A 27,931-nucleotide genomic window follows, 5' to 3' on the forward strand; every position below is an offset into this window, starting at 1 on the left:
AGCTGGCAGGATATACTCAGGGTCCTAAATGAGAAGAACATGCAGCCAGGAATACCTTATACAGCAAGGCTCTTGTTCAGAATACGAGAGATAAAGAGCTTCCAAGATAGGCAGAAACTGAAAGAATATGTGACCACCAAACCAGCTCTTCAAGAAATATTAAAGGGGACCCTGTAAAAGAAAGAGGAAGCTCAAAGGAATAATCCATAAAACAGGGTCTGAAGAGGTATTATGATAGCACTAAATTCATATCTTTCAATAGTTACTCTGAACATGAATGGGCTAAATGATCCCACAAAAGATGCAGGTTCCAACTGGATAAAAAAGCAAGACCCAATTATTTGCTGTCTACAAGAGACTCATTTTAGACCTAAGGACACCTACAGCCTGGAAATTAGAGAAGAATTAAAAAGATTCATGGAAATGAATGAAAATGAAGGTAAAACCATTCAGAATCTTTGGAATATAGCAAAAGCAGGCCTAAGAGGGAAATACATCACAATACAAGCATCCCTCAAAAAATTGGAAAAAACTCAAATACACAAGCTAACAACCTCCCACCTAAAGGAACTGGAGAAAGAATGGCAAATAAAACCTACACCAAGCAGAAGAGAGATAATACAGATTCAAGCAGAACTCAATGAAATAGAGACCAGAAGAAATGTAGAACTGATCAACAGAACCAAGAGTTGGTTCTTTGAAAGAATTAATAAGATAGATAAACCCCTAGCCAGCCTTATTAAAGAGAAAAAAGACTCAAATTAATAAAATCATGAATGAAAGAGTAGAGATCACAATCAATACCAAGGAAATAAAAATGAGTTTAAAAACGTATTATGAGCAGCTATACGTCAATAAATTAGGCAGTCTAGAAGAAATGGATGCATTTCGGGAAAACCACAAAGTACCAAAACTGGAGCAGAAAAAAATAGAAAACCTGAACAGGCCAATAACCGGGGAGGAAATTGAAGCAGTCATCAAAAACCTCCCAAGACACAAAAGTCCAGGGCCAGATGGCTTCCCAGGGGAATTCTATCAAATGTTTTAAAAAGAAGAAATAATACCTCTTCTACTAAAGCTGCTCCAAAGGATGGAAAGGAATGAAATACTTCCAAACTCGTTGTATGAGGCCAGCATTACCTTAATTCCAAAACCAGGCAAAGACTCCACCAAAAAGGAGAATTATAGTCCAATATCCCTGATGAACACAGATGCAAACATTCTCAACAAGATAGTCACCAATAGGTTCCAACAGTACATTACGAAGATTATTCACCATGACGAAGTGGGATTTATCCCCAGGATGGAAGGGTGGTTCAGTACTCATGAAACAATCAATATGATAGATCACATCAACAAGAGAAGAAGCAAGAACCATATGATTCCTCTCCATAGATACAGAGAAAGCATTTGACAAAATACAGCATCCATTCCTTTTTTTTTTTTTTAACAGGATCCATTCCTGATCAAAACTCTTCAGAGTGTAGGGATAGAGGGAACATTCCTCAGCATCTTAAAAGCTTTCTGTGAAAAGCCCACAACAAATATCATTCTCAGTGGGGAAACACTGAGAGTCTTTTCCCTAAGATCAGGAACAAGACAGGGATGTACACTCTCACCACTATTATTCAACATAGTACTAGAAGTCCTAGCCTCAGCAATCAGACAACAAAAAGAAATAAAAGTCATTCAAATTGGTGAAGAAGGGATCCCTGGGTGGCGCAGCGGTTTGGCGCCTGCCTTTGGCCCAGGGCGCGATCCTGGAGACCCGGGATCGAATCCCACATCAGGCTCCCGGTGCATGGAGCCTGCTTCTCCCTCTGCCTGTGTCTCTGCGCCTCTCTCTCTCTCACTGTCATAAATAAAAAAAAAAAAAAAAAAAAAAAACAAATTGGTGAAGAAGAAATCAAACTCTCCCTCTTCGCCGATGACATGATATTGTATTTAGAAAACTCAAAAGACTCCACCCCAAAATTGCTAGAACTCGTACAGTAATTCGGCAATGTGGCAGGATACAAAATCAATGCCCAGAAATCAGTGGCATTTCTATACACTAACAATGAGACAAAGAAATTAAGGAGTCAATCCCATTTACAATTGCACCCAAAAGCATAAGATACCTAGGAATAAACCTAACCAAACAAGTAAAGGATTTATACTCCAAAAAGTACAGAACACTTCTGAAAGAAATTGAGGAAGACACAAAGAGATGGAAAAATATTCCATGCTCATGGATTGGAAGAATTAATGTTGTAAAAATGTATATGCTACCCAGGGCAATTTACACATTCAGTGCAGTCCCTATCAAAATACCGTGGACTTTTCAGAGAATTGGAACAATAATCTTAAGATTTGTGTGGAATCAGAAAAGACCTCATATTCGAGCCAGGGGAATATTGAAAAAGAAGACCAGAGCCGGGGGCATCACAATGCCAGATTTCAAATTGTACTACAAAGCTGTGATCATCAAGACAGTGTGGTACTGGCACAAAAACAGGCACCTAGATCAATGGAACAGAATAGAGAACCCAGAAATGGGCCCTCGACTCTATGGTCAACTAAGATTTGACAAAGCAGGAAAGACTATCCACTGGATAAAGGACAGTCTCTTCAATAAATAGTGCTGGGGAAATTGGACAGCCATGTGGAAAAGAATGAAACTGGACCATTCTCTTACACCAGACACAAAGATAAACTCAAAATGGATGACAGAACTAAATGTGAGACAAGAATCCATCAAAATCAAAACCCTAGAGGAGAACACAAGGCAACACCCTTTCTGAACTTGGCCACAGTAACTTCTTGCAAGATGTGAACAAGGGGTAGAAGAAGGGGAAGTGGGTGGGGGGATGGTGAGACTGGGTGACGGGCACTGAGGGGGTACTTGACAGGATGAACACTGGGTGTTATATGTTGGCAAATCGAACTCCAGTAAAGAAATACACAAATAAAAATATAGAAATTTAAAAAAATATTTTCACCTACTAGAGTGAGGTTAAATTTAGCTAAATTAAAAATCAATAATAGCAGGAGCTATAAAATTTCTAGATAATTAGAAACTTAATAGCATACTTTACCTAACCAATCGTTCAAAGAATTCAAAGCGGAAATTAGAAACTGCTTTGTACTGCATGTTCATGAAAACAGAAGTTGTGGGAAATTTACATACAGAAAATTTTTATATCGGAAACAATGTATGTATAATACTTCATTGATTTCATTGTTTTCCATTGGATCTTTATAACTTCTCTTACTTTAAGGTTTATTTTCTCTTTTCTAGTGTTTTTTTTTTTCTTGATTTTTTCTTTTTAGGTGAAAACAGCTGAGATGATTGAGATCTTATGCAACACAAGTAAATTTTTTTGCATGTACATATCTATCACACATACGTGAAATTCTTTTTAAATGGAATATGTATTATAAGTAATATATATTTAATATATGATGTGTAAATTTCATACATGTTGAATTTTGTGTGTGTTTACACCCACGTATATCTAACACACATGTGAAATTTATGTTGGATAAAACGGAAGGTCACCATTTAATGGCTTCAGCTGCTTCTACCTTAAGAATCTAGGAAAAAAGGAGCAAATTAAGTCCACAGTAAGCAGAAGAAAGGAAGTAATAAAGAACAGAGTATTAAATAATGTAATTCAAAACAGAAAAATAGTTGAGAAAATTAGTCAAACCAAAGTTGATTCTTTAAGATCAGCAAAATTGACAAGCTTCTAAATGAGACAAATTATTGATATCAAGAATAGGAGTGGCAATATTACCAAAGATTGTACAGATGCCACAAGGAAAATAAGAAAATGTTTTGCCTCTAACTATATAAACTCAACAATTTATATAAAATGGACAGTTAACTTCAAAGAAACAACTTTCCAAGCCCACTTAGGAGAAATAGATAAGCATTCCATGAGGAAGACCCAGGTACAGGTCTGAGTTCTACTTTGGTACAGGTAGTGCGTTCTACCACACATGATGTAACACCAGCTTTTACCAAACTATTCCAGAAAATCCAGGAGAAAGTTATACTAAGTCTCTGCAGCCAGCATTTTCCTAATACCAGAACCAGATAAAGACATATCTCAGAGATTAACAAATTTCAGAACATACATGGAAAATCTTTAAGAAGACAATTTTGATTAAATGTATTTTCATGGTAGCTGTACCTCTAAATGTGAAGGATTTTGCAGTGAAAGACAGAGATTTGTGTAGTTGAAAAGCACATAGATTAGTTAATGTTCAGGAAGGCTTTGTATAAAGAAAGATAAAGCACGTGTGGCAAAAATTTAACAATTTGTAAATGTAGGTGAAAAGTACAGAAGTGCTTATTTTATGGCTCAGGTAAACTTGATATTTTGTTTCTTATGTGGAAAATATTCTTTTTATATCTTCTGTCTCTACCAAGTTTAATTTTGATAAGGTGTATTTTCTTAGAAAATTATTTGGTACTCTTCTTTCAAATGTATTTCTATCATGCTGAACAAAAATAGCCTTTAGTATTTTTTCATACCTTGTTCCAATTATTGTTTCTTCCTTATTGCTTCTCATTTTGAGTAGTTGAGCTTTCTTTCTCTTGTTTTTGTTGATTAGATTAGTCAATGATTTGTCTCCTTTTTTTATACATTCTTTTTCTCTTTTTTAATAATAAATTTATTTTTTATTGGTGTTCAGTTTGCCAACTTACAGAATAACACCTAGTGCTCATCCCTTCAAGTGCCCCCCTCAGTGCCCTTCACCCCCACCCCCACCCTCCTCCCCTTCCACCACCCCTAGTTCGTTTCCCAGAGTTAGGAATCTTTATGTTCTGTCTCCCTTTCTGATATTTCCCACACATTTCTTCTCCCTTCCCTTATATTCCCTTTCACTATTATTTATATTCCCCAAATGAATGAGAACATATAATGTTTGTCCTTCTCCGATTGACTTGCTTCACTCAGCATAATACCCTCCAGTTCCATCCACGTTGAAGCAAATGGTGGGTATTTGTCGTTTCTAATGGCTGAGGAATATTCCATTGTATACATAGACCACATCTTCTTATCCATTCATCTTTCGATGGACACCGAGGCTCCTTCCACAGCTTGGCTATTGTGGACATTGCTGCTAGAAACATCGGGGTGCAGGTGTCCCGGCGTTTCATTCATTGCATCTCTATCTTTGGGGTAAATCCCGACAGTGCAATTGCTGGGTCGTAGGGCAGGTCTATTTTTAGCTCTTTGAGGAACCTCCACACAGTTTTCCAGAGTGGCTGCACCAGTTCGCATTCCCACCAACAGCGCAGGAGGGTTCCCCTTTCTCCGCATCCTCTCCAACATTTGTGGTTTCCTGCCTTGTTAATTTTCCCCATTCTCACTGGTGTGAGGTGGTATCTCATTGTGGTTTTGATTTGTATTTCCCTAATGGCCAGTGATGCGGAGCATTTTCTCATGTGCGTGTTGGCCATGTCTATGTCTTCCTCTGTGAGATTTCTCTTCATGTCTTTTGCCCATTTCAATGATTGGATTGTTTGTTTCTTTGGTGTTGAGTTTAATAAGTTCTTTATAGATCTTGGATACTAGCCCTTTATCGGATACGTCATTTGCAAATGTCTTCTCCCATTCTGTAGGTTGTCTTTTAGTTTTGTTGACTGTATCCTTTGCTGTGCAAAAGCTTCTTATCTTGATGAAGTCCCAGTAGTTCATTTTTGCTTTTGTTTCCTTTGCCTTCGTGGATGTATCCTGCAAGAAGTTACTGTGGCCGAGTTCAAAAAGGGTGTTGCCTGTGTTCTCCTCTAGGATTTTGATGGAATCTTGTCTCACATTTAGATCTTTCATCCATTTTGAGTTTATCTTTCTGTATGGTACAAGAGAGCGGTCTAGTTTCATTCTTCTGCATGTGGATGTCCAATTTTCCCAGCACCATTTATTGAAGAGACTGTCTTTCTTCCAATGGATAGTCTTTCCTCCTTTATCGAATATTAGTTGACCATAAAGTTCAGGGTCCACTTCTGGGTTCTCTATTCTGTTCCGTTGATCTATGTGTCTGTTTTTGTGCCAGTACCACACTGTCTTGATGACCACAGCTTTGTAGTACAACCTGAGATCTGGCATTGTGAGGCCCCCAGATATGGTTTTCTTTTTTAAAATTCCCCTGGCTATTCTTTTCTGATTCCCCACAAATCTTAAAATAATTTGTTCTAACTCTCTGAAGAAAGTCCATGGTATTTTGATAGGGATTGCATTAAACGTGTAAATTGCCCTGGGTAACATTGACATTTTCACAATATTAATTCTGCCAATCCATGAGCATGGAATATTTTTCCATCTCTTTGTGTCTTCCTCAGTTTCTTTCAGAAGTGTTCTATAGTTTTTAGGGTATAGATCCTTTACTTGTTTGGTTAGGTTCATTCCTAGGTATCTTATGCTTTTGGGTGCAATTGTAAATGGGATTGACTCCTTCATTTCTCTTTCTTCAGTCTCATTGTTAGTGTATAGAAATGCCACTGATTTCTGGGCATTGATTTTGTATCCTGCCACGCTACCAAATTGCTGTATGAGTTCTAGCAATCTTGGGGTGGAGGCTACATAGAGTATCATGTCATCGGCGAAGAGGGAGAGTTTGACTTCTTCTTTGCCAATTTGGATGCCTTTAATGTCTTTTTGTTGTCTGATTGCTGAGGCTAGGACTTCCAGTACTATGTTGAATAGCAGTGGTGAGAGTGGACATCCCTGTCTTGTTCCTGATCTTAGGGGAAAGGCTCCCAGTGCTTCCCCATTGAGAATGATATTTGTTGTGGGCTTTTCGTGGATGGCTTTTCAGATGTTGAGGAAAGTTCCCTCTTTCCCTACACTCTGAAGAGTTTTGATCAGGAATGGATGCTGTATTTTGTCAAATGCTTTCTCTGCATCTAATGAGAAGATCATATGGTTCTTGGTTTTTCTCTTGCTGATATGATGAATCACATTGATTGTTTTACGAGTGTTGAACCAGCCTTGTGTCCCAGGGATAAATCCTACTTGGTCATGGTGAATAATTTTCTTAATGTACTATTGGATCCTATTGGCTAGTATCTTGTTGAGAATGATTCATCTCCTTTGTTAATATTTCCAAAGAACTAGATTTTTTGTTTCTAAGAGATTTAATTGATTTTTAAAGTAACCTCTTCACACCAAACTTGGGGCTTGAACTCACAACCTCAAGACCAAGAATCCCGTTCTCTACTGACTGAGCCAGCCAGGGGTCCCAAAGAAACAGCTTTTTGGCTTAACCCTTGTTCTACTGTTTTTCTCTTTGCATTCCATTAATATCTAATCTAAGTAAACTGTCCAAAAATAAAAGAAGACCTAATCCACATGTTCAAAGAGACCACCTGGAAAAACTGACATGGAATGGTTTGCTGAAGACATCCTTTAATAAAACTACTAGACCTTACAGATGAAGAGAAAGTTTTATCTGTATTATTGTAAATTTATTTTTGTGTTTATCTGTTTTTACCTGTATTATTTCCCTATTTGTGCTTTCTACTTCATTCTTTTGTGTTACTTTTGTTTTCTTTTGTTTTTTTTTTTTTTTTTGAGTCAAGGATTCAATTGTTTTTCATTCTTTTCACCAATACAAAACATTTAATGCTATGAAATCTATGATCAGTATGCTTATCCCATATTTACTCGTAAGTAATACTTTCACTAGTTTTTTTGTTTTAGAACTTCAGCTTTTGTTTGTTTCCTTTTTCACCAATGAATAGTTTGCTAGAGAGCTGGTTTTTTTGAAGTCCCAATGGAAGCTTATTCTTCCCCAATATGTTCTAGTTTTACTGTATTATTACCTGAGCATGTTTGCATATCAGTGTTTTTAATGTTTCATGCACCCTTGAGATGAAAGTGTAATTTTCTATTAAAAGTTTTGACATTATAAAATCAAATATGGGTCATGATATATGTCTTCTTAATTGTTGTCATTAAGTCTTTTACCCCCCAACTTTCTGCTTTTTGATCTTTCTTGAAATATCCTTTTAAATAGTGTATTTTATTTTTTCCTTGCTTTTCTGAGTTCTGCTCCATGAAAGATTTTTGGACTTTAGATTTTATAAATGTTAATTTTGCATTCAAAATTGAGGATTTATCTTTGTAAAGTGGCTTTTCTGTCCTTTCTGGCAACAGATTTACATCTCTCCTTCCTTACTGTTTCCCTTTGTTTGGAATAATATGGTCCATGCTTTTGGTTTTAGCCTTTTTGAGTAAGTCTCTATAATTATGTTTCTCATCTACAGCATTGATTTAGGTTTTTGTTTGTGACTGTTGACTGAAGTCATTTTGTTAATTGGTGAGTTAAACACTTGTTAATATGACTCATAGTTGGTCTAATTTCTGTCATATTGTTACATTTAATGAGTGTATCACATTTACTGAATTATTCTGTTTGGTCTTTGTTTCATTTTGGAGAGAGTTAGGGAATTTTGATGTTTTTGTTCTCAGAATTACTTTTACACTAATATGTTTTATACTGCCCTTAGTTGCCCATTTCCTAATTTAACCCTCTATTTGATTTTTCAGCTTTTAGTGACATTCTTTAGGTGATTACTTATATGGCTATCTCTGTGTGTATTCTTATATTCTTCTTTTGTTTCCTGTTTCCTGTAGCTTTTTTAGTTGCATTATTTCTACTTCACTAGAACCTGTAGCATTTACATATATATATATATATATATATATATATATATATATATACATGTATATATATATATATACACACATATTTTTATTTTATTATTTGAGAGCAAGAGTAGAGAAAGAGAGAGAACAAGAGAGAGTGAGCACACAAGTGGGTGGAAGGGCAGAGGGAGAAGCAGACTCCACACTGAGCCAGAGGGGGTCTCGACCCCAGGACCCTGAGATCACGACTTGACCCTATATTAGACACTTAACCAACTGAGTCACCCAGGTGTCTCTGACATTTATATATTATTCTTCTGTTCTTGTTCCCAATTTTTTTTTTTTTTTGGTCTTAGACCTACAATAAAATGTATCCACTGCTTAGTTTTTCTGCCAGTGTTTCCTGTCAAATCCTTGACTTTCTTTTAACCCGAAAATGTTGCTCCACTGAGCTTCACTTTGTTTATTGGTGACAGAATCTATTGCAAGACCTACATTTTTGTTTGTTGAGAGTTATTCTTTTTGCCCAAAAGACATTTCTTTGGTTTTAAGGTCTAATAGTTTTTTTTGAAGTGTGTCTTAGTACTGTTCAGGTTAGCTTTCCCAGGTTCATGGTGGTCCTTTAGAATAGGTGGATGCTTAGTTTATGGTTTTTAATATTTATTCTGTGTGTTTTTCTCTGTAGAGACTGTAATCATATGTATAATTGTATTTTAAACACTATTAATTTTGCTGCTAAATTTTTTATCCAGGGCTTTCTAATTGATGCAGTTGTTCTTTCATTAGTTTTATCGTCATTCTTTGTTGTCATGCCTTTCTTCAGTGCTATTTACCAAAATTTCAGTGAAGTCTCTTTTTCTTTTGTGCTCTTTATTAGTCTGCCAGGACTTCAATAACAAAACACCACAGACTGGATCACCTAAATAAGAGAAATTTATTTTCTCATACTTCTGGAGTCTGTAAGGCCAAGGAGAAGGTGCCAGCAGGGTTGGTTTCTGCTGAGCCCTATCTCTTCGGCTTGCAGACAGCACCTTCTTGATATATCCTCACATGGCTTTTTTTTCTGTGCACATAATGGAAGCAAGCAAGTGCTGGTGTCTCTTCTGCTTCTAATAAGGATACCATTGTATCAGTACCACATCCTGATGCCCTAAACTCAGCCTTAATTGCCTGCCTAGCCCTCTGTCTCCAGATGTAGTCGCATTGGGGATTAGGGCTTCCAACATACGAATTTGGGAGGAGGACAGTTCAGTTCATATCCTGCTCCTTGTAATTCAAGTCTATTCTAAGATCACTGTGTCCTTTTTAGGATTTTATTCCTCGCGTGGATTCCCATATACTACAAGTCCCTTTTGTTGGAGTTCCCAGTGGCCTAAGTTATCATCTATCAGATGTCATCTCAGTATTTTCCCACTCATACTAGGACTTCCCCTTTCTGGGAGTGATTTTATTTGGATTTAATTATCTCTGAGTTTTCTGTCTTTTCTTTAGGTGTGGTTGCCATGACTCTAGAGGACTCTTAAATGGATGTGAGCTCATTATCAGTTTCTTCTGTATTTAAATGTTTTTTTCCCTAGTGGCAATTTGAAGTTAGTAGTATTTTGTATCTCCTAGTTATACTGAAGTCATGGTTTGTTGTAGGTAATTTTTATTTGCTCTCCTTGTATCGACCCATACAGTTTTCTGGAGGATAAATGGACACATTCAGATTTTAGCAGCTATTATTATTATTTTTCAGACATCACAATGTAGATGTATGTGTTATGATAGCCAGTTTCCTCTCCCTTTTTCCACTATGCCAGGCTTTTTTTTCTTATTTTCATTTTTGTTCTTTCGTGTCAAACCCAAGAATAGGAAAAATATGTACTTACAGTTATTTTCTTCTCAGGAAACTAGATAAGAAATCTAAATCAGCATTTTTATATATGTTGCGTTCCATAAGAAATATGTTAATATTTATATGTAAGGTTGACTTTTCTTATTTTTAGAATCCTGGGAAACTGATCACAAGAAAGAAAGGAGCCAAGAAGACCAGCCTAAACATGTGTGGGAAGTTTCATTCATTAATAAAACAATGACTAAAGAACGAGGTAATGGAGAAAAACCACTTACCTTGAATGCAGACTCTTTTCCTTCCAAAAAGATCCTCTGTCAATGTGACTCATGTGGAATGAGTTTCAACTGTGTTTCAAAATTATTTATCAATAAGAAGAACTATTTAGGAAAAGAGACTGATGAATATAATGCTTTTGGAAATTTGCTACTTGATTTTAAACATGAGAAAACACATACTCGAGAGAAAAGTGGGTTTTTTAGAAATGGGAAAATTTTGAATCATGATGAGAACCCTGTTCATCATAAGAAGATTCAAACTTTAGAGCAAAATTTTGAGTATAACATTTATCAAGAAACCTTCCTTGAAAAGGCAATATTCAGTCCATACATGAGAGAAATTGCAGAAGGGAATGACTGTGAATGTGATGAATATGGGAGAACCTTCTTTGATAACTCTTCCTTCTTACTCCATCAGATGAATTCCTCAAAGGAAAATCACTATGGATTTAGTGGTTGTGGAAAATCCCTGTATGTGAAGGCTACCATTTTGAAACATCATGGGCCACATATGAAACACTATGAATGTAATGGAAGTGGGAATAATTTCCGGAGGAATTTATGCCTTTCACAACTTCAGAAAACTCATAAAGGAGAGAAACACTTTGAATGTAATGAGTGCAGGAAAGCATTTTGGGAGAAATCCCACCTCACTCGACATCAGAGGATACACACAGGAGAGAAACGCTTTCAATGTAATGAATGTGGAAAAACCTTCTGGGAGAAGTCAAACCTCACAAAACATCAGAGATCACACACAGGGGAAAAACCCTATGTGTGCAATGATTGTGGGAAGGCCTTCAGCCACAAGTCAGCCCTTAGGTTACACCAGAGAACACATACGGGGGAGAAACCCTATCAGTGTAATGCATGTGGGAAAACTTTTTACCAGAAGTCAGATCTCACTAAACACCAGAGAACACACACAGGGCTGAAACCCTATGAATGCTATGAATGTGGGAAATCCTTCTGTATGAATTCACACCTTACAGTACATCAGAGAACTCATACAGGTGAGAAACCATTTGAGTGTCCTGACTGTGGGAAATCTTTCTGTCAAAAGTCACATCTTACACAACATCAGAGAACTCATGTAGGGAATAAACCCTATGAGTGTAATGCATGTGGTAAAACTTTCTACCACAAGTCAGTACTCACCAGGCATCAGATAATTCATACAGGGTTGAAACCTTATGAATGTTATGAATGTGGGAAAACCTTCTGCTTAAAGTCTGACCTCACAGTACATCAGAGAACTCACACAGGGGAGAAGCCCTTTGCATGTCCTGAATGTGGGAAATTCTTCAGCCATAAGTCTACCCTCTCTCAACATTATAGGACACATACAGGGGAGAAACCCTTTGAATGTCACGAATGTGGAAAAATCTTCTATAATAAGTCATACCTAACTAAACATAATAGAACCCACACAGGGGAGAAGCCCTATGAATGTAATGAATGTGGGAAAACCTTCTGCCAGAAGTCTCAGCTTACTCAGCACCAGAGAATTCACATAGGTGAGAAACCCTATGAGTGTCATGAATGTGGAAAGGCGTTCTGTCATAAGTCAGCTCTGATTGTCCACCAGAGAACTCATACAGAAGAAAAGCCCTATAAATGTAATGAATGTGGAAAATCTTTCTGCGTGAAGTCAGGCCTTATTTTACATCAGAGAAAACACACAGGGGAGAAACCCTATGAATGTAATGAATGTGGGAAATGCTTCAGTCACAAATCATCCCTCACAGTACATCACAGAGCTCATACAGGAGAGAAATCTTGTCAGTGCAATGAATGTGGGAAAATTTTTTACCGTAAATCAGACCTTGCTAAACATCAGAGATCACACACAGGGGAGAAGCCTTATGAATGTAACACATGTGGAAAAACCTTCTCTCAGAAGTCAAACCTCATTGTACATCAGAGAACACACACAGGAGAAAAACCTTACAATTGAAGTGGGTGTTAGGAATGTCGAGCTGCAGTTCAGCACCCATTATTACGCTTCAGAGAATTCACACTGTGGAGGAACCTCTGTTGACATCCTGAATGTTCAGGAACCTTCTTCCACAAACTGGCTTTATGTTACTCCAAAGTAGAGTGCAACAAATATAGGGCAGTCTTGTTAAATAACATTTCTCTGAATGTCACCAAGTAAATACTGGTATAAGACAGTAAAGATTTTTTGATTTTGCAAAAGTGTTTTTTTTAGCAAAAGTACAAACTAGGTTGTGTCAGATTTTATTTTGAGAAACCTTTCAATTTGAGGTATATAGCTTGAAGATTATTTTTAGAAGTAATATAACATTAGAAGTTGTGTTTTGGGTTTTGATGTCATATTTATCTTTAGGAAACATAAAAAGTTTTAATTTGTAGATGTATATTGTGCAATGTAAAGTTTTAAAAACCAAAAAAAAAAGTAGTAAAATGAAAAATCAATTTAAAAGAAGCTGCAGTAAGTACATAGAATTCTCATGTGCCCTTCATCAAGCTTCCTCTAATGCTATCTTCTACAACCATGGTATATTGTCAAGCACATGACATTGATGGCACTACAGTACTCAGTCACACACAGTCCTTCCCACTTCAACAATGTTTACATGCACTTTGTGTGTATGTCTAGTTCTGTGAAATTTTATCACTTGTATTTTTAGTAACCACCAACACAGGTTACAAAATCAAAAGGGAATCTGGTGTCTCTGTTGCATTAGGATTACAAAGGAATTGGGATTTTACCATGAGAAGTTCCCTCGTGTTGATAGTCATAATGCAACTTAATATAATTGTGAACAGAGAATAGACACCCCCTAATTTAGCTGCTGTTACAATATCAGGCACATCTCCCATGTGCCTAAGAGCCTGGAGCATCCTTTTAAAAGTAGATGCCCACAGAGCTAATGTGTAACCATTTAAAATGTATAAATCAAAATAAGGTGGCAAATAGGTTATGTTCAGTGAAGGTTATCTAGTCCCTAGTGTCATTATCCCCTTTTACCCATGGTTTGTGTCAAGCCATGAGGTGCCTTGAGTGTACATATGTGAGTCTTCTAGCCCTCAGCCTAAATTTTCTACAGACTTAACTCTGTAAGTTACTGCCCTATAAGCATGGGCTGGTGTACCCAGAGACAGATCGGAGCCCTTGGAGATTTTTTACTCTGAGAGGAGAGTGGGTTAAGACTGGAACAGATCCAGAATGAAAGTAGCTTTGGGCTTTTACTCACTGACACAGTAAAAAGTGATATACTAAATTCTACAATCAGTCAGGTTACATAAACCAGGTTATACAAACTAATGATCTTAACTTGCACAGAGAGTCTAAGCTTCTATCTTAGGAAATTAGGAAAAGGAGCTGATTAAATCCAGAGTAAATGAAACAAAAGAAATACGAATTAGAGCAGAAATCAGTGAAGTTGAAAACAAAATAGAGAAAATCAGTAAAATCAAAAGATAGTTGTTTGTAAAGATCAATGAAACTGATAAACTGTTAGCTAAATTAACCAAGAAAAAGAGAAGATATAAGTTGCTAATATCAGAAATGAAGGAGGGCCATAACAGCTGATTCCATGGATATTAAAAGGATAATAATACTATGAACGACTCTGCACACAAATTTCATAGCCTGCCACACAATCTGCCAAAAGTCACAGAAGGATAAACCTGAATAGCCATGTATCTATTAAGAAATTGAATTAATACATAATCTTCCAAATCAGTATCACATCCAGATGTATTCACTGGTGAATTCTATTAGACCCTTCAGGAAAAAAATGATACCAATTCTCTAAAATCTCTTCCAAAAAGTAAGAGCAGAAGAAATACTTCCTAACTCGTTCTGTGAGGCTAGCATTGGTGTTGTAGCAAAACCAGACAAAGGCATCACAAGAACAGGAAAGTGCAGACCTATATGTCTTACAGTTTCCTCACGTAGAAATCCTCAACAAGTCACAAGCAAATTGAACCCAACAATATATCATTTTTGCAGTATGACCAAGTGGGATTTGATTTGTTCTACACGTGCAGTGCTGCTTCTACATTTGATAATCTGTTAATTTAACCCATCATATCAACAGGCAAAAGAAGAAATAATCACATAATCATATCAATAGGTACAGAAAAGCATTTCAGAAAATCTTAACTCATATTCACAGTAAGAAATTTCAGTATACTAAGAATACAGGGAACTTCTTTAACTTGGTAAAGAACATCTACAAAAGCCCAATAGCTAACATCATACTTAATGGTGACAAACTAGATGCAGTAAGATAAGGAGGAAGGCAAAGGAGGCCCCCTTTGACCACTGTCTTTCAACCTCCTGGAAGTCCTCACTAACACAGTATGAGAAGTAAAGGAAATAAACTTGGGATTTGGAAGGAAGAGATAGAACGGTCTATATTTACACATAACATGATTCTGTAGGTAGAAAATTCCAAGGAGTCAACAGCAATATGCTTTGACACTAGTAAGCAATTATATAACAAGGTTATAAGATGCAATGAGTAAAGGGATGGCAAAAGGCAATCATAGCTTTTTGTAACAGAAGTAACAAAACATGGAGGAACCTTGCTGGCAAATTGCTAAATGATAAAAGCCAGCCTGAAAAGGCTTTACACTTTGGTATCCATCTATAATGCATTCAGATACAAAAGCACAAGTATATGGAGATAGTAAAAAGATGTAGTGGTTGTCAGGGATTCAGGGCAAGGGAGGGAAGGATGAATAGGTGGCTTATAGAGGATTTTTGGGACAATGAAACTATTCTGTAGAATATTATAATGAAAGATACATGTCATTCATTTGTCAAAACCCATAAAGTATAAAATAGAAAGGGTAAAAACCCTATGTAAACTAGTTAGTAATAATGAATCAATATTGGCTCATCTGTTGTAACAAATGTACCACACTAATGCAAGATATGAATAATAGGGGACTATTTAGAGGGGGGTAGAAGTGAAGCAGTATGTAGGAACTCTGTGCTTTCTGCTCAATTTTTCTGTAACCCTAAAACTCCTCTAAAAATAAAGCATATTGAATAAATAAACAACCCTTCCTGCATATAGCAATACAGATGAATCTGTGAAGGTGCTTTCTTACACACAATATTTAAAACTCACATTATTCAGTGTCAGTTTTCCTATGGTGGGAGACAGAGTGCATTCTCAGAGATCATATATTGATAGCCACTATAAAGCTAAAGCCTGTTTTCAGTATATAGCTTGCTGTTCTTGTAAGCCTTATCTTTTTTGAAAGTGTAAATTTCCTACATCTCTTCATAACATCTTGTTTCTATACCAAATTGTTCTTGACGGACTGGTTCTGTGATATGACAAAGGCCACTTGGGACAGCTACCAATTGCTGGCAGGCCTACCTTTTGATGTGCACTTTACTGCCTTCTTTTGGGAGTGTTGCTGTGTCTTCCCACCCTAAAAGGCTCTTGACCCTAAGAGAATTGTTAATTGGCTGTATTAAAGGATATTTCCTTTTGGGTTCAGTTTGACTAGAGGTCTGAGGCAGGGACAACACAGGACCCCAACTGCAGTTGAGCCCCACCTACCAAGGGACTGGCTAGAACTCTGGTTACTGCATATAGTCTGGTGACCATCCCTGGCTATTCAGGGTGCCCACACATACCATTGTTTGTTATTGTGCACCACTGGGGTGGGCATGCAGATGGCCCTTTGTGAAATTTTGGAAAGGTAGCCCTGGAAGAATTAAGCATGGCACTTTTGTGGTCTAATGAGCTGTTGCACAGGTAGGGGCAGCAGCCTTTCCCCTCTCCTCTGCTGCTACTTCCCTTGCTGCCATTGCACACATGCCTGATGCCCAAGGGTGTTGAGAACATGTGCAATTTCCTGAGGCCCAGATGATGAGAAAAGAAAAGGGGATCCCTTCCAAATTACCAGAGGGAGACCTCAAATGCTCTTCTAATATAAAACCTTTAGCCAGTGAACCTGAGGTCTGTTTAGAATTGCTATTTTATCAGTACATCAAAGGGCTAACCTTGGGATCTTGGAGCTTAATGGCCTTGACCTGGGCCATGGACAAAAGGCCCATAGTGTTTGTGAACCCTGACCCCAGAGAGATTGACCGGCATTCCCTGGAGGAAGCTGCAGCTGCCTATGAGGTCAGCTGTTGGGCTCTGGCACTTTCCCTCTAACCACCCAGGTCCCAGACATATTTGCCAGGTTTCTGTTAATATAAAGATGTAAAATTGTACATTTCTTTTGATGTGTATCAGACCCCTTTATGGGTCACAATTTGTACTGTTTGACAAATATTGGGTCTTACATCTGGTTATAGGTCAAGTGCAAGTAGAGGTAATGTAGGTAAGTCCTGAAGAGGATCAGAATATCTTTGCAAGACAACTGTGTCACAGAAGGCCATATTAGGTTCCTATGGTCAAGGGAGGCTAAACTCAGGTGGGAAAGGAAGGGCTGGTTCTATTGGAAAGAAGACTCAGCAGGTACATTGAAGGTATTTATAGGCATTGAAGACTCAGCTACTTTGAAATCTGCTCATGTTTTTCCACCCCGGTTTTCAAGATCTCATTCCCAATCAATGCCCTAACTTTAGTAAGAGACCCTATAAGTTTGGGAACTCGATCTGCATTATAATCATGCCAATCAAAGGATTCAACATTGGATTTGATATACATAAATCTCAGCCCTGCAGCTTTAGGCAATAAGATTTTCTTTCAGGGTAGCCACATACCCTGAAAGGTAAAATCCCTTATGTGGTCCTTGAGCTTGGGACTTAAACTCCTGAGCTTCTCATGTTCTTTCCCCCAAGTTCTCCAGCACAATTAGCAGTAAACAACCAATCCCTACTATACTCCTTATGTTCACTAAAATATCTAGAGCAGCATATACATGATCCCCCCCCCCCCCCCCAGAGCCTTGCTATCTCTAGGCACTTGATTACAGGTCTCCAAAAGTAGTAATAGAGTAACCGTATTATCACTACATGGACTATCAATGCTCCTTTACCACTAAAATAGTCCCATTAATGGTTTAAAGTCTAAATATAATCTGATTATATATAATCTAATGCAGATACTCCAGATTCATTTTGGTACAAATTCATGATTCAGACAGCATTTAATTAGAGACAACCACCAGGAGAGTGTCTGTGTGTAATGGGACTTGTTACAGAGAGTTGACCTCATGCAGTTAGGGGAAATGGCCAATTTGTCTCTTCAGTATGGCTGTCTTCATGTCTGATGAAGGCACTTGAAGTCCACAGGGCAGATAATAAGGAAAACAAGATAGACATGACAGAAAGAAAGCAAAAACAAGTCAGAACCCACAATCATGAGTAGAGCTCCTAAGGATGGACTAAAGCCGGAGTTGGTTCTCATTGCTTCTGATCTTGATGGTGGGATGTCTTGCAGAAGCTGGGGCCCTTAATCATAGAAGTGATCACACATACCTGGTGGAGAAGCTGAAGTATCCACATGAAACAGTCAACAGTCCTGATGCTGCCTTAGGCCAGTGAGGTGGTCAATAGATGAGCAACAGCATGTGTGAGCTACAAAGTGGCTGCTACATCACTTATACCCCCCAAATCTTGCACAAGAATGTCTTTTGTCGTCCATCTCATTTGGAAATATACAGAAAAGTGAACTCTGGGAAATGTAGTGCAGTCTAGCCAAGGTAACACATTATAAAGCCACCACACTGGCCTATTAAGGAACTGTGAAATTAATTCAGTGACTTGACTTTTAAAGAAATAGAACAAAATCTATCAGAATTCATTATAGATACAAGGAATTATTGTTTCATGACAAATATGTATAATCATGGACTGAATTGTATTTCCCTCAAAATCCATGATTAAAGCCCTAACCCAATATGACTGTATTTGGAGATAGGGCTTCTATTTTATTTTATTTTTTTAGAAGATTTTATTTGTGAGAGAAAGAAAGAGAACATGAGTGGGGGGCGGGGAGGCAGAGGGAAAGGGAGACACACACTCCCTACTGAGCAGGGAGCCCAACACAGAGCTCGACTGATCTCAGGGCCCTGGGATCGTGAACTGAGCCGAAGACAGACACTTAACTAAACTGAGCCACCCAGGGGGCCCCAGAGACAGGGCTTTTAAAGAGATAGAGGTCATAAGAGTGGGGCTCTAATCTAATATGACTGGTGTCCTTAGAAGAAGGAAGAGACATGAGATGTGCATGCACAGAGAAAAGGACATGTGAGTACACAGCAAGAAGGTAGCCATCTATAAGCCAAGGAGAGAGGTCTTAGAAGAAAACAAACCTACTGATACCTTGATCTTGGGCTTCCAGCCTCTAAGCTGTGAGCAAATACATTTCTGTTCCTTAAATCACCTTGTCTGTGGTATTTTGGGATGGCAGCTGCTGTGTTCTGAATGTTTGTGTCCCAGCCTTAAATCCATATATTAAATCTAATCCCTAATGGGATGATATTGGGGCCTTTGGGAGGTGATTAGATCACAAGAGTGGAGTCCTCATGAATGGGGTCTTCCAGAGTTCACAGCCCTCCTACTATGGGAGGACATAGTAAGCAGGTGCTGGCTTTTACCCAGGAAGAGGGCCTACCCCAGAACATGACCATACACATGTGCTGATCTTGGATTTCTCAACCTCTAGAACTGTGAGAAATTTCTGTTGTTTAGGAGCAAGCAAGTCTGTGATCTTTTGTTATAGCAGCCTGAACAGACTAAGCAACCTTAGTAGTCTGATACATGCATGTGTTAAAGATCGAATCAGGCTTCTGGCAACTCTCTCTTTTTTTTCAATTAAGACTTTTATTTTTTTAGAGAAGCTTTAGATTCATAGCAAAATTGAGGGGAAAGCATAGAGATTTCCCATATATCTCTCCCCACCTACACACATGCACAACCTCTCCCATTATCAACATCTCCACCAGAGTGGTGCATGTTAGAGTTGATGAACCTACATTGATTAAACATAATTGCTTAAAGCCCACAGTTTACATCACAGTTCACTCTTGGTATTATCAGTTCTGTGGGTTTGGACAGATGTAAAATGACATGTATCCATCATTATGGTATCATGCAATGTATTTTCATTGCTCAAAACATCCTCTGCCCATTCATCCCTCCTCCTGACCCCAAACCCTGTCAACCACTCATTTTTTTTATTTGTCTCCATAGTTTTTCCTTTTCTGTAAACTATCCCCTTTCCTACTATAACTTTTTACCAACTTATTACTTAGTATATGTATTTTTCTTGCTTATTTTCTTTGTATTCCCTCACTAGCATATAAACTACATCAAAACTGAGATTTTCTCTATTTTTGTTAGTACTATAAATCCAGTGCCTAGATTGTGGCACATTGTAAATACTCAATGAATAAACGTTAAATGAATATTTGTGTTTATTGGATCATGAATTAACTATAAATTGAGGTTAAAAATATTTACAAACCTTAGCAGTTTTTTACAAGGCTAAACATAGTCTTATACAATCCAACCACTGCACTTCTAGGTACTCAACTTAATTGAAAACGTCCATTGACACAGAAGCCTGCATATGAATACTTATATCAGCTTTATTCATATTGTCCCAAATTGGAAGTAACCAAGATATCTTTCAATAGGTAAGCAGATAAACAAACTGTGGCATATCCCTACAATAAAATACTATTGAGTGGTAAGAAAAAATGGTGTGTTAAAAGTTCCACTAAAACTCATGGAACAATCTTAAATGCATATTGGTTAGTGAGAGAAGTCAATCTGAAAGCTACACAATGTATGATTGATTTCTACATGACATTGGGAGAGGCAAAATTATAGAGACAATCACATTTAGAAGGCTTCAAGGGGAGGTTGAGGGGGCTGAATAAATGATTAGGAAATTTTTTAAGTGGTGAAGCTATTATTCTGTAGGATACCATAATGGATACATGAATTCATGCATTTGTTCAAACCTATAGGACTTTACAACACAAGTAAGGAAACAATGTAGGCTTGTTTATTTATTTATTTATTTATAGATTTTATTTGTTTATTCACGAGATACGCACAGAGAGAGGCAGAGACATAGGCAGAGGGAGAAGCAGGCTCCCTGTGGGGAGCCTGCTGCAGGACTTGATCCCAGGACCCCGGATCACAACCTGAGCCAAAGGTGGACACTCAATCACTGAGCTACCCAGATGCCCCAATGTAGGCAAATTTAAAAAGCCATTGAGGGGTTCCAGGGACACCAGGAAGGATTATAGACTGTGTAACAACCTCAGGGAAAGAGGTGGAAGTAAAATGTGCTGACTTAAGTAACTATGAGAGTGGATGGAGACTGTAATGCTCAAGGCAAAGAACTGCTTATATAAGCATTCCACTGTAGTTGATAAAGTCATTTTCCATGGGGTACAGGTTAATAATTCTGGTAGTGCTATACGTTCACACTGGAATGGAATAATTAAGTAAATGGATGGCAAATGGGAAGAGCCAGGTTTATCATTATTGCGTTGGGAGTTTACAGGTGGACAAGAAAAGGAAGCTAGAATGATCCGTATGGCAGGAATTAGAGCTGGAAATATCAGTATGTATAAATACATATTATTACAAATGTTTTTATGTTTATATACACATGTTAGTATACACAAAATATATCTTTTCTCTGTCAGCAGACAGGATATAAGTGCAGGAATGTCCTAGAAGCAATATGTACATGCAGTGCCCAGATTCTGGTTTTTCTAATACCATATTCCATATTTAATCTCCAAATAAAGACAGTAACAAAGTCATACTTCCTGTACCTAACATTATACAACTATCCAGGGTACAACTGAAAAAACATCAGCCCTATCCCTGAAAGAGGTTGCAAGGTCCTTGGGTGATGTTTATTTACTCTTCTCTTTGATAGCCCATAACTCAAATAGTATTATGTCATATGATTTAAGTTAACAATACTTGAATACTATGATATAAAATCAGTACACCAAGGATGCCTGGGTGGCTCAGGAGTTGGGCACCTGCCTTTGGCCCAGGGCATGATCCTGGAGTCCAGGGATCTAGTCCCGCATCGGGCTCCCTGTATGAAGCCTGCTTCTCTCTCTGCCTATGTCTCTGCCTCTCTCTCTCTCTCTCTGTTTCTCTCATGAATAAATAAAATAAAATCAGTACACTATATGTTATGGATATAGGGATAAGAAAAGGAAGTAAACAAAGACATTTGCTTAATATATATATATATATATATGTATATATATATGCCAAATATAAATTAAGTATGTGTGTTATACTAAGTATAATATGTTAAGTAAATATTTAGTATATATAATTAAAGATATATCCGTACACCTATTAACAAAATAAGGAAGAACTACTCCTCTGACAGTTGCAGTCCTTATTTCTGTAACTGGTCATGCAGTCACAGTGGGTATTTATAATGACCTTCTTCTACTACCCTTTCTTATTCCTTTTACCCTCAGCAAGCACCTCAGCTAGTTATGGTTCTTTACCTGTTGGGGTGATCCAAGCCTTCCTTCCTGAAGGTTCTGGGCTATTAGCAGTCTGTCCTGAATTAGGTTGTTATGGTTTTCCATTGATTTTAATCACAGGACATGCTAGTACTAAGAGATGCCCCAAGAGATCTCCTGTATTCTAGACATACTTTTCCTCACCTCCAATGTGTAGTAGAAGTCCAGTTTCTTTAGTAGGATCAATCACCTCAACACAGTATCTTCTTTATTTGCCTGTTGATTTGAAGTCATGGGGAGCCCAAATTGGCCAAGTTGACAGTCTTAACTTCCATTTCAGTTGAATCATTGTTGTGTCTCCTGGTGGAATTATTCCTCCGTTTGGAACCAATATTTCTATGCCAGCAGAACAGAAGTGTGGTCATGGAGACAGCAAGCATAAATTTTGCTACTGGTCAGCAGGGGTAATAGTGAATGGTGCCAATCCTGTTTCCACCCCTTGGTTCAATGACCTGTGTATCTGGGCAATGAGGGAAATAGCACCATTTATGGGACACTGATTCAGAGCATATACAGCCTTCTGGAGAACTTGCCCCAGCTCTGTAAGGTATTGCCACCTAGTTGGCACTGTAACTGAGTTTTCAAAAAGCTAATCCACCATTCAGTCAACCAACTTCTTGATCATGGTAAATAAGATAGCGACACTAGTGAATTCTATGAGCCTGGGCCTATTGCCTCACTACTTCTGCTGTTAAGTGGGTTCCTTGACCAGAAGCAACATAAGTGTGAAATACCATGATAGTGAATAAAACATTCTATAAGTTCACATATGGTTGTTTTGGCAGAAGTATTGTATGCAAGGAAGGCAAGTATCCAGAGTGTCTGTTTCAGTAAGAACAAAATGCTGCTGCCCCTTCCTTGAATTTTTGCTGGGTTTTTATTTCCCACTCTTGGGCACACAAATGTATTTCTGCTTATTTCTTCTATTGTCCTCCTGAGACTCCTATAATGTGTTTGTGGATTTTCTTGATAGTATTCCATAGGTCCTATAGGTTTTCTTCATTCTTTTACCAAATAAATTTAGGGCAAACAATGTGTGATAAATGATGCTCTCAAGTCCTTACTTGAGGACTAGTTATTGTTTATCTTGACAGCATGTATGTAATGGGTTGTATCTGCTTGTCTATGAAAAGGGGTGAGGGATGCCTGGGTAGCTCAGGCGGTTAAGTGTCTGACTCTGGATTTTGGCTCAGGTCATGATCTAAAGGTTGTGAGACCAAGCCTTGCACTGGGCTCTGCACTGAGTGTGAATCTGCTTAAGATTCTCTCTGTCCTTCTCCCTCTGCCCCTCCCCACCCACTCATGCTCTCTCTGTCTCTCAAAAAAAAAAAAAAAAAAAAAGGAGGGGTTGAGATTTCTTTCTTTCTTTGGATTGTCACATCATTCAATAATAAAGTTGTTTTCTTTGCCTTCTGTATGAGTGGATAAATTTTCTAGGTCTGGAGAAGATTTTTTGTTTTTAACTATATTTCCTTAACAGTTTTGGTGATAAGGATGGGATGAGTCTGGCAATTCCTGACTGGATCAGCTGAAGTTCTATGGTCACACACTAGTCAAATAAGATGCTAAATTGTAAAGTCTTCCTTCTGGCTTTCTACTTTTTTGGAATATTAGCCAAACAAACCACCCTGTCCAAATTCAAGATTTTACTTTCATTATGGGAAAGTATTCAACCCTCCACTATTAAGTATGATGTTAGGTTGGGTTTTTCATTAATGGCCTTTATGCTGAAGAGATTGAGGTAGTTCCATTCTATTCCCAGTTTGTTGAATGTTGTATCATGAAAAGGTGCTGGATTTTGTTGAATGTTTTCATGTCTATTGAGATTTATCTCAATATGTAATTACTTGAGATAACAATATGAGCTTATTCTATTAGTTTGATATTTTACTGTAATAATCATTCTTGATAGTCTGTAACAGATGGTTTGGCATCTCAAAATTGTCATCAAGCTAATGGCTAAAGTTGTTTATATTCATATCATCTCCATGTTCTCACAGGTGCACAGAAATCATACTAGAAACCCTCCAACCACAAACCCTAAATCTGCTTTGCATCTTGCTCAATGGGGCACATCCCCAACTAAGAACTTCCTACCACTATAGAAAATAAGGATATCATCCATGATTTTCTCTTACTTCTGTCTCCTCACCAACCTTCATGCTTCTCAGTGTGGCCCTGCATGGTGTGGTGTTTCCTTTCCTCTTTAAAATTGTAAATAATAAAGTTTTTCTTAAAAGGCAGTTATCTTCATGTCTGTCATCCTGTCATATCTGATTAAAACAAATCCTGTAGTGAGCAGTGTGGTTCAGTGACAGACAGGGATGGCATGTCTCTAGAATGCTTTTGGCTTACTAACCAATCCATTAGACAGCAAATGCAGCCTGGGAACACACTGCTGGGTGTTGGTACTCTTGCACTTTAGTGGCCACCACATTGTACTGTCATTGGGTTCCCTGGTTGTTCAGTTCAGTTGTGTTAGAGCTCAACAAGAGAGATCAATTGCCTAGCTTAGGGTGCTGTAGTCTGGGCAAAGCAGTCCCCTGTTGGTGCCTATGTGTTTGTGACAGAGACACCTAGTCTAGATGAGGTCTCCGGGTACTTAGGGAAACTGGCCACAATACTGAACAGAGGTCCTCTAAAGGGACTGAAACAGTTACCCTCCCAACCTCATCTGATAGGCAAGCTTGATCTATTGACTCTCTAAGCCAATGTGCCTAGGAGCTGCTCCATTATCCACCCTTTTGTTCCTTTAATACAAAAATTGCTGTAGGTTGCCTCATCAGGTGTAGGAGACCGTGTGGCTAGACATTCTTACCCTGAAAGAACCTCTGATTGTTGGTTTGGGGATGCCTGTCCCACAGAGACCACAGATTCCCCACAGGTGTTATGTTGCTATAAACCCCTGCTGGTGTCTTCCTTGGTGCTCAGTTTGACTCCAGACCAAGCAGGCTGTAAGAGAGCCCATCTCTAGAGAACAGAGGCTCAAATGTTCAATAAAAAAAGTTACACGAAAGGGATATCTGGTTCTGACTTTGCCCCAAATCCCAAGGATGTGGTCTAATTAATAAATTATCAAATACTTAATCAGTGTGTATGGGATCTCTTAAGTACTACTGTTTATCAGAACACAAGGATCTTATACTCAAAACAAAACATTTGAAAGCTAAAGCTGATGCCACAGGCAGCCCGGGTGGCTCAGCGGTTTAGCGCTGCCTTCAGCCCGGGGCCTGATCCTGGAGACCCGGGATCGAGTCCCACGTCGGGCTCCCTGCATGGAGCCTGCTTCTCCCTCTGCCTGTGTCTCTGCCTCTCTCTGTGTGTCTTTCATGAATAAATAATGAACAAAATCTTTTAATAAATAAATAAATAAAGCTGATGCTACTATTGCAGTCTTGGATGTAAACTCCAGATACTTTGAGGTCAAGTGGGATACTCTTGAAAGGAAGACCACTGGAGGCCACCAGGAGTTGTTTTTTTTTTTTTTTTTAAGATTTTATCTATTTATTCATGAGAGACACAGAGAGGGAGAGAAGCAGAGACACAGGCAGAGGGAGAAGCAGGCTTCATTGCAGGGAGCCCAATGTGGGACTCCCTCCTTCCCTCCTGGGACTCCAGGATTACGTCCTGGGCCGAAGGCAGGCACCCAGGGATCCCCGACCAGGAGTTTATCAGGTAAGCACTTAAAAGGGGAAAAGCAAGAAAAAAATTATCAGGAACAGATGACAGAAAGAAAGAGAAAGAAAGAAGAAAGAAGGGATCCCTGGGTGGCGCAGTGGTTTGGCGCCTGCCTTTGGCTCAGGGCGCGATCCTGGAGACCCGGGATCGAATCCCACGTCGGGCTCCTGGTGCATGGAGCCTGCTTCTCCCTCTGCCTGTGTCTCTGCCTCTCTCTCTCTCTCTCTCCCCCTCTCTGTGACTATCGTAAATAAATAATTAAAAAGAATTTAAAAAGAAGAAAGAAAAGAAGAAAAGAAAAAGAAAGAAAGAAGAAAGAAAGAAAGGCTAAACTTATCCACCTAGAGATACAAATAATTCTAAAAGATTTTGTTCAAGAATAAGAAGTGGGGGGCAGGGGGATCCCTGGGTGGCTCAGCGGTTTAGCGCCTGCCTTTGGCCCAGGGCGCGATCCTGGAGTCCGGGGATCGAGTCCCATGTCGGGCTCCCTGCATGGAGCCTGCTTCTCCCACCGCCTGTGTCTCTGCCTCTCTCTCTCTATGTCTATCATAAATAAATAAATCTATCTTAAAAAAAAAAAAAGAGTAAGAAGTGAGGAAAGACTCTCATTATATCATAGACTGGGCTTATCTCAGGTAGAACCTGCTGCCTAAAGGCACCAGGGTGCTCCCTCCTCCTCTTCTTTTGCTTTCAGCAGACACATAATCTAAAAACCATGGCTTCAGGTTGCTAAAAGTGATGATTTTTTCCGGGACCGTTTATGCACAGCCCAAGGTGCTAACACCCTGCAGGAGCGATGTGTTGGTCCTGACCCCGTGGCTGGCGCCTGTCGTCTGGGAAGGGACCTTCAACACTGATGTCCTGAATGAGCAGTTCCGGCTCCGGAACGCCACCATCGGACTCACCGTGTTTGCTATCAGAAAATACGTGGTCTTCCTGGAGCTGTTTCTGCAGACGGCAGAGAAGCACTTCATGGTGGGACACAGGGTCACTTATTACGTCTTCACCGACCAGCCGGCTGATGTGCCCCACGTGCCCCTCAGGGAGGGCCGCAGGGTGGAGGTCCTCAAGGTCCCCAGCGCCCCGAGCTGGCAGGTGTCCATGCACCGCATGGAGTTGATAAGCAACTTCTCGCAGCAGCGCTTCCTCCACGAGGTGGACTACATGGTGTGCGTGGACGTGGACATGAAGTTCTGTGACCATGTGGGCATGGAGATCCTGTCCCCCCTCTTTGGCACCCTGCACCCCGGTTTTTATGGGGCAGCCCGCAAGGCCTTCACCTACGAGTGCCAGCCGCAGTCCCAGGCCTACATTCTGAGAGACTAGGGTGACTTTTACTACACAGGGAGCTTTTTCGGGGGGTCGGTGGTCAAGGTTCTCCAGCTGACCACGGCAGTCACCAGGCAATGGTGGTGGACCAGGCCAATGGGCTCGAGGCCGTGTGGCACGATGAGAGCCACCTGAACAGGTACCTGCTGGACCACAAGCCCACCAAGGTGCTGTCCCCGGAGTATCTGTGGGACCGACAGAAGCTGGGCTGGCCCCCTGTCATGAAGAAGCTGAGATTCGTGGCTGTGCCCAAGGGTCACCTGGACATGCGGGGCTCCTGAGGGGCAGATCCAGGCCCCCGGCCACCCCCACGCTCTGAGGTGCTGATTTTCTTTTGAAGGTAGATTCTTTTTTTAAAAAAAAATTTATTTATTTATGAGAGACACAGAAAGAAAGAGAGAGAGAGAGGCAGAGGGAGAAGCAGGCTCCATGCAGGAAGCCTGATGTGGGACTTAATCCAGGGTCTCCAGGATCAGGCCCTGGGCTGAAGGCAGCACTAAACCCCTGAGCCACCGGGGCTGCCCTGAAGGTAGAGTCTAAATTACTTTAGTATTTGACAAAATGCACTAATTGACAAAACTTGTGGATTTCATCAACACTGGGTCTCAAATTATTTGTTATGCCTGGGGATACTGCTAAATTTAAGCATCATATTTACTATAATCTTAGGATATTAACCCAATAACAGAGGGAAAATAAAT

General features: G+C 39.2%; 2 protein-coding genes across 3 annotated transcripts in view; both read left to right on the plus strand.

The window, feature by feature from the left end:
* LOC112927385 (uncharacterized) overlaps positions 1-27,931 on the plus strand; it is a 90,402-nt gene that overhangs the window by 34,730 nt on the left and 27,741 nt on the right. Inside the window, exons 1-2 of one of the 2 annotated variants that reach the window (XM_072755858.1) lie at positions 10,134-10,171; positions 10,631-15,818. The exons of the other annotated variant lie outside the window; for it this stretch is intronic. Of the exons in view, the coding sequence (XP_072611959.1) occupies positions 10,717-12,711 (1,995 nt within the window). The 5' untranslated portion in view covers positions 10,134-10,171; positions 10,631-10,716 and the 3' untranslated portion in view covers positions 12,712-15,818. Of the gene's footprint in view, positions 1-10,133; positions 10,172-10,630; positions 15,819-27,931 lie in introns of those variants that run through there. 2 annotated transcript variants of the gene reach the window in all.
* On the plus strand, positions 26,534-27,638 carry LOC112927415 (histo-blood group ABO system transferase-like). The gene is given in 2 exon segments (XM_072755874.1): positions 26,534-27,294; positions 27,297-27,638. Coding segments are annotated over 2 exon segments (870 nt in total). The 5' UTR covers positions 26,534-26,639; the 3' UTR covers positions 27,512-27,638.

Source organism: Vulpes vulpes, chromosome 4 (genome assembly GCF_048418805.1).
Source record: "Vulpes vulpes isolate BD-2025 chromosome 4, VulVul3, whole genome shotgun sequence".
NCBI classification, from domain to species: Eukaryota; Metazoa; Chordata; class Mammalia; order Carnivora; family Canidae; genus Vulpes; species Vulpes vulpes.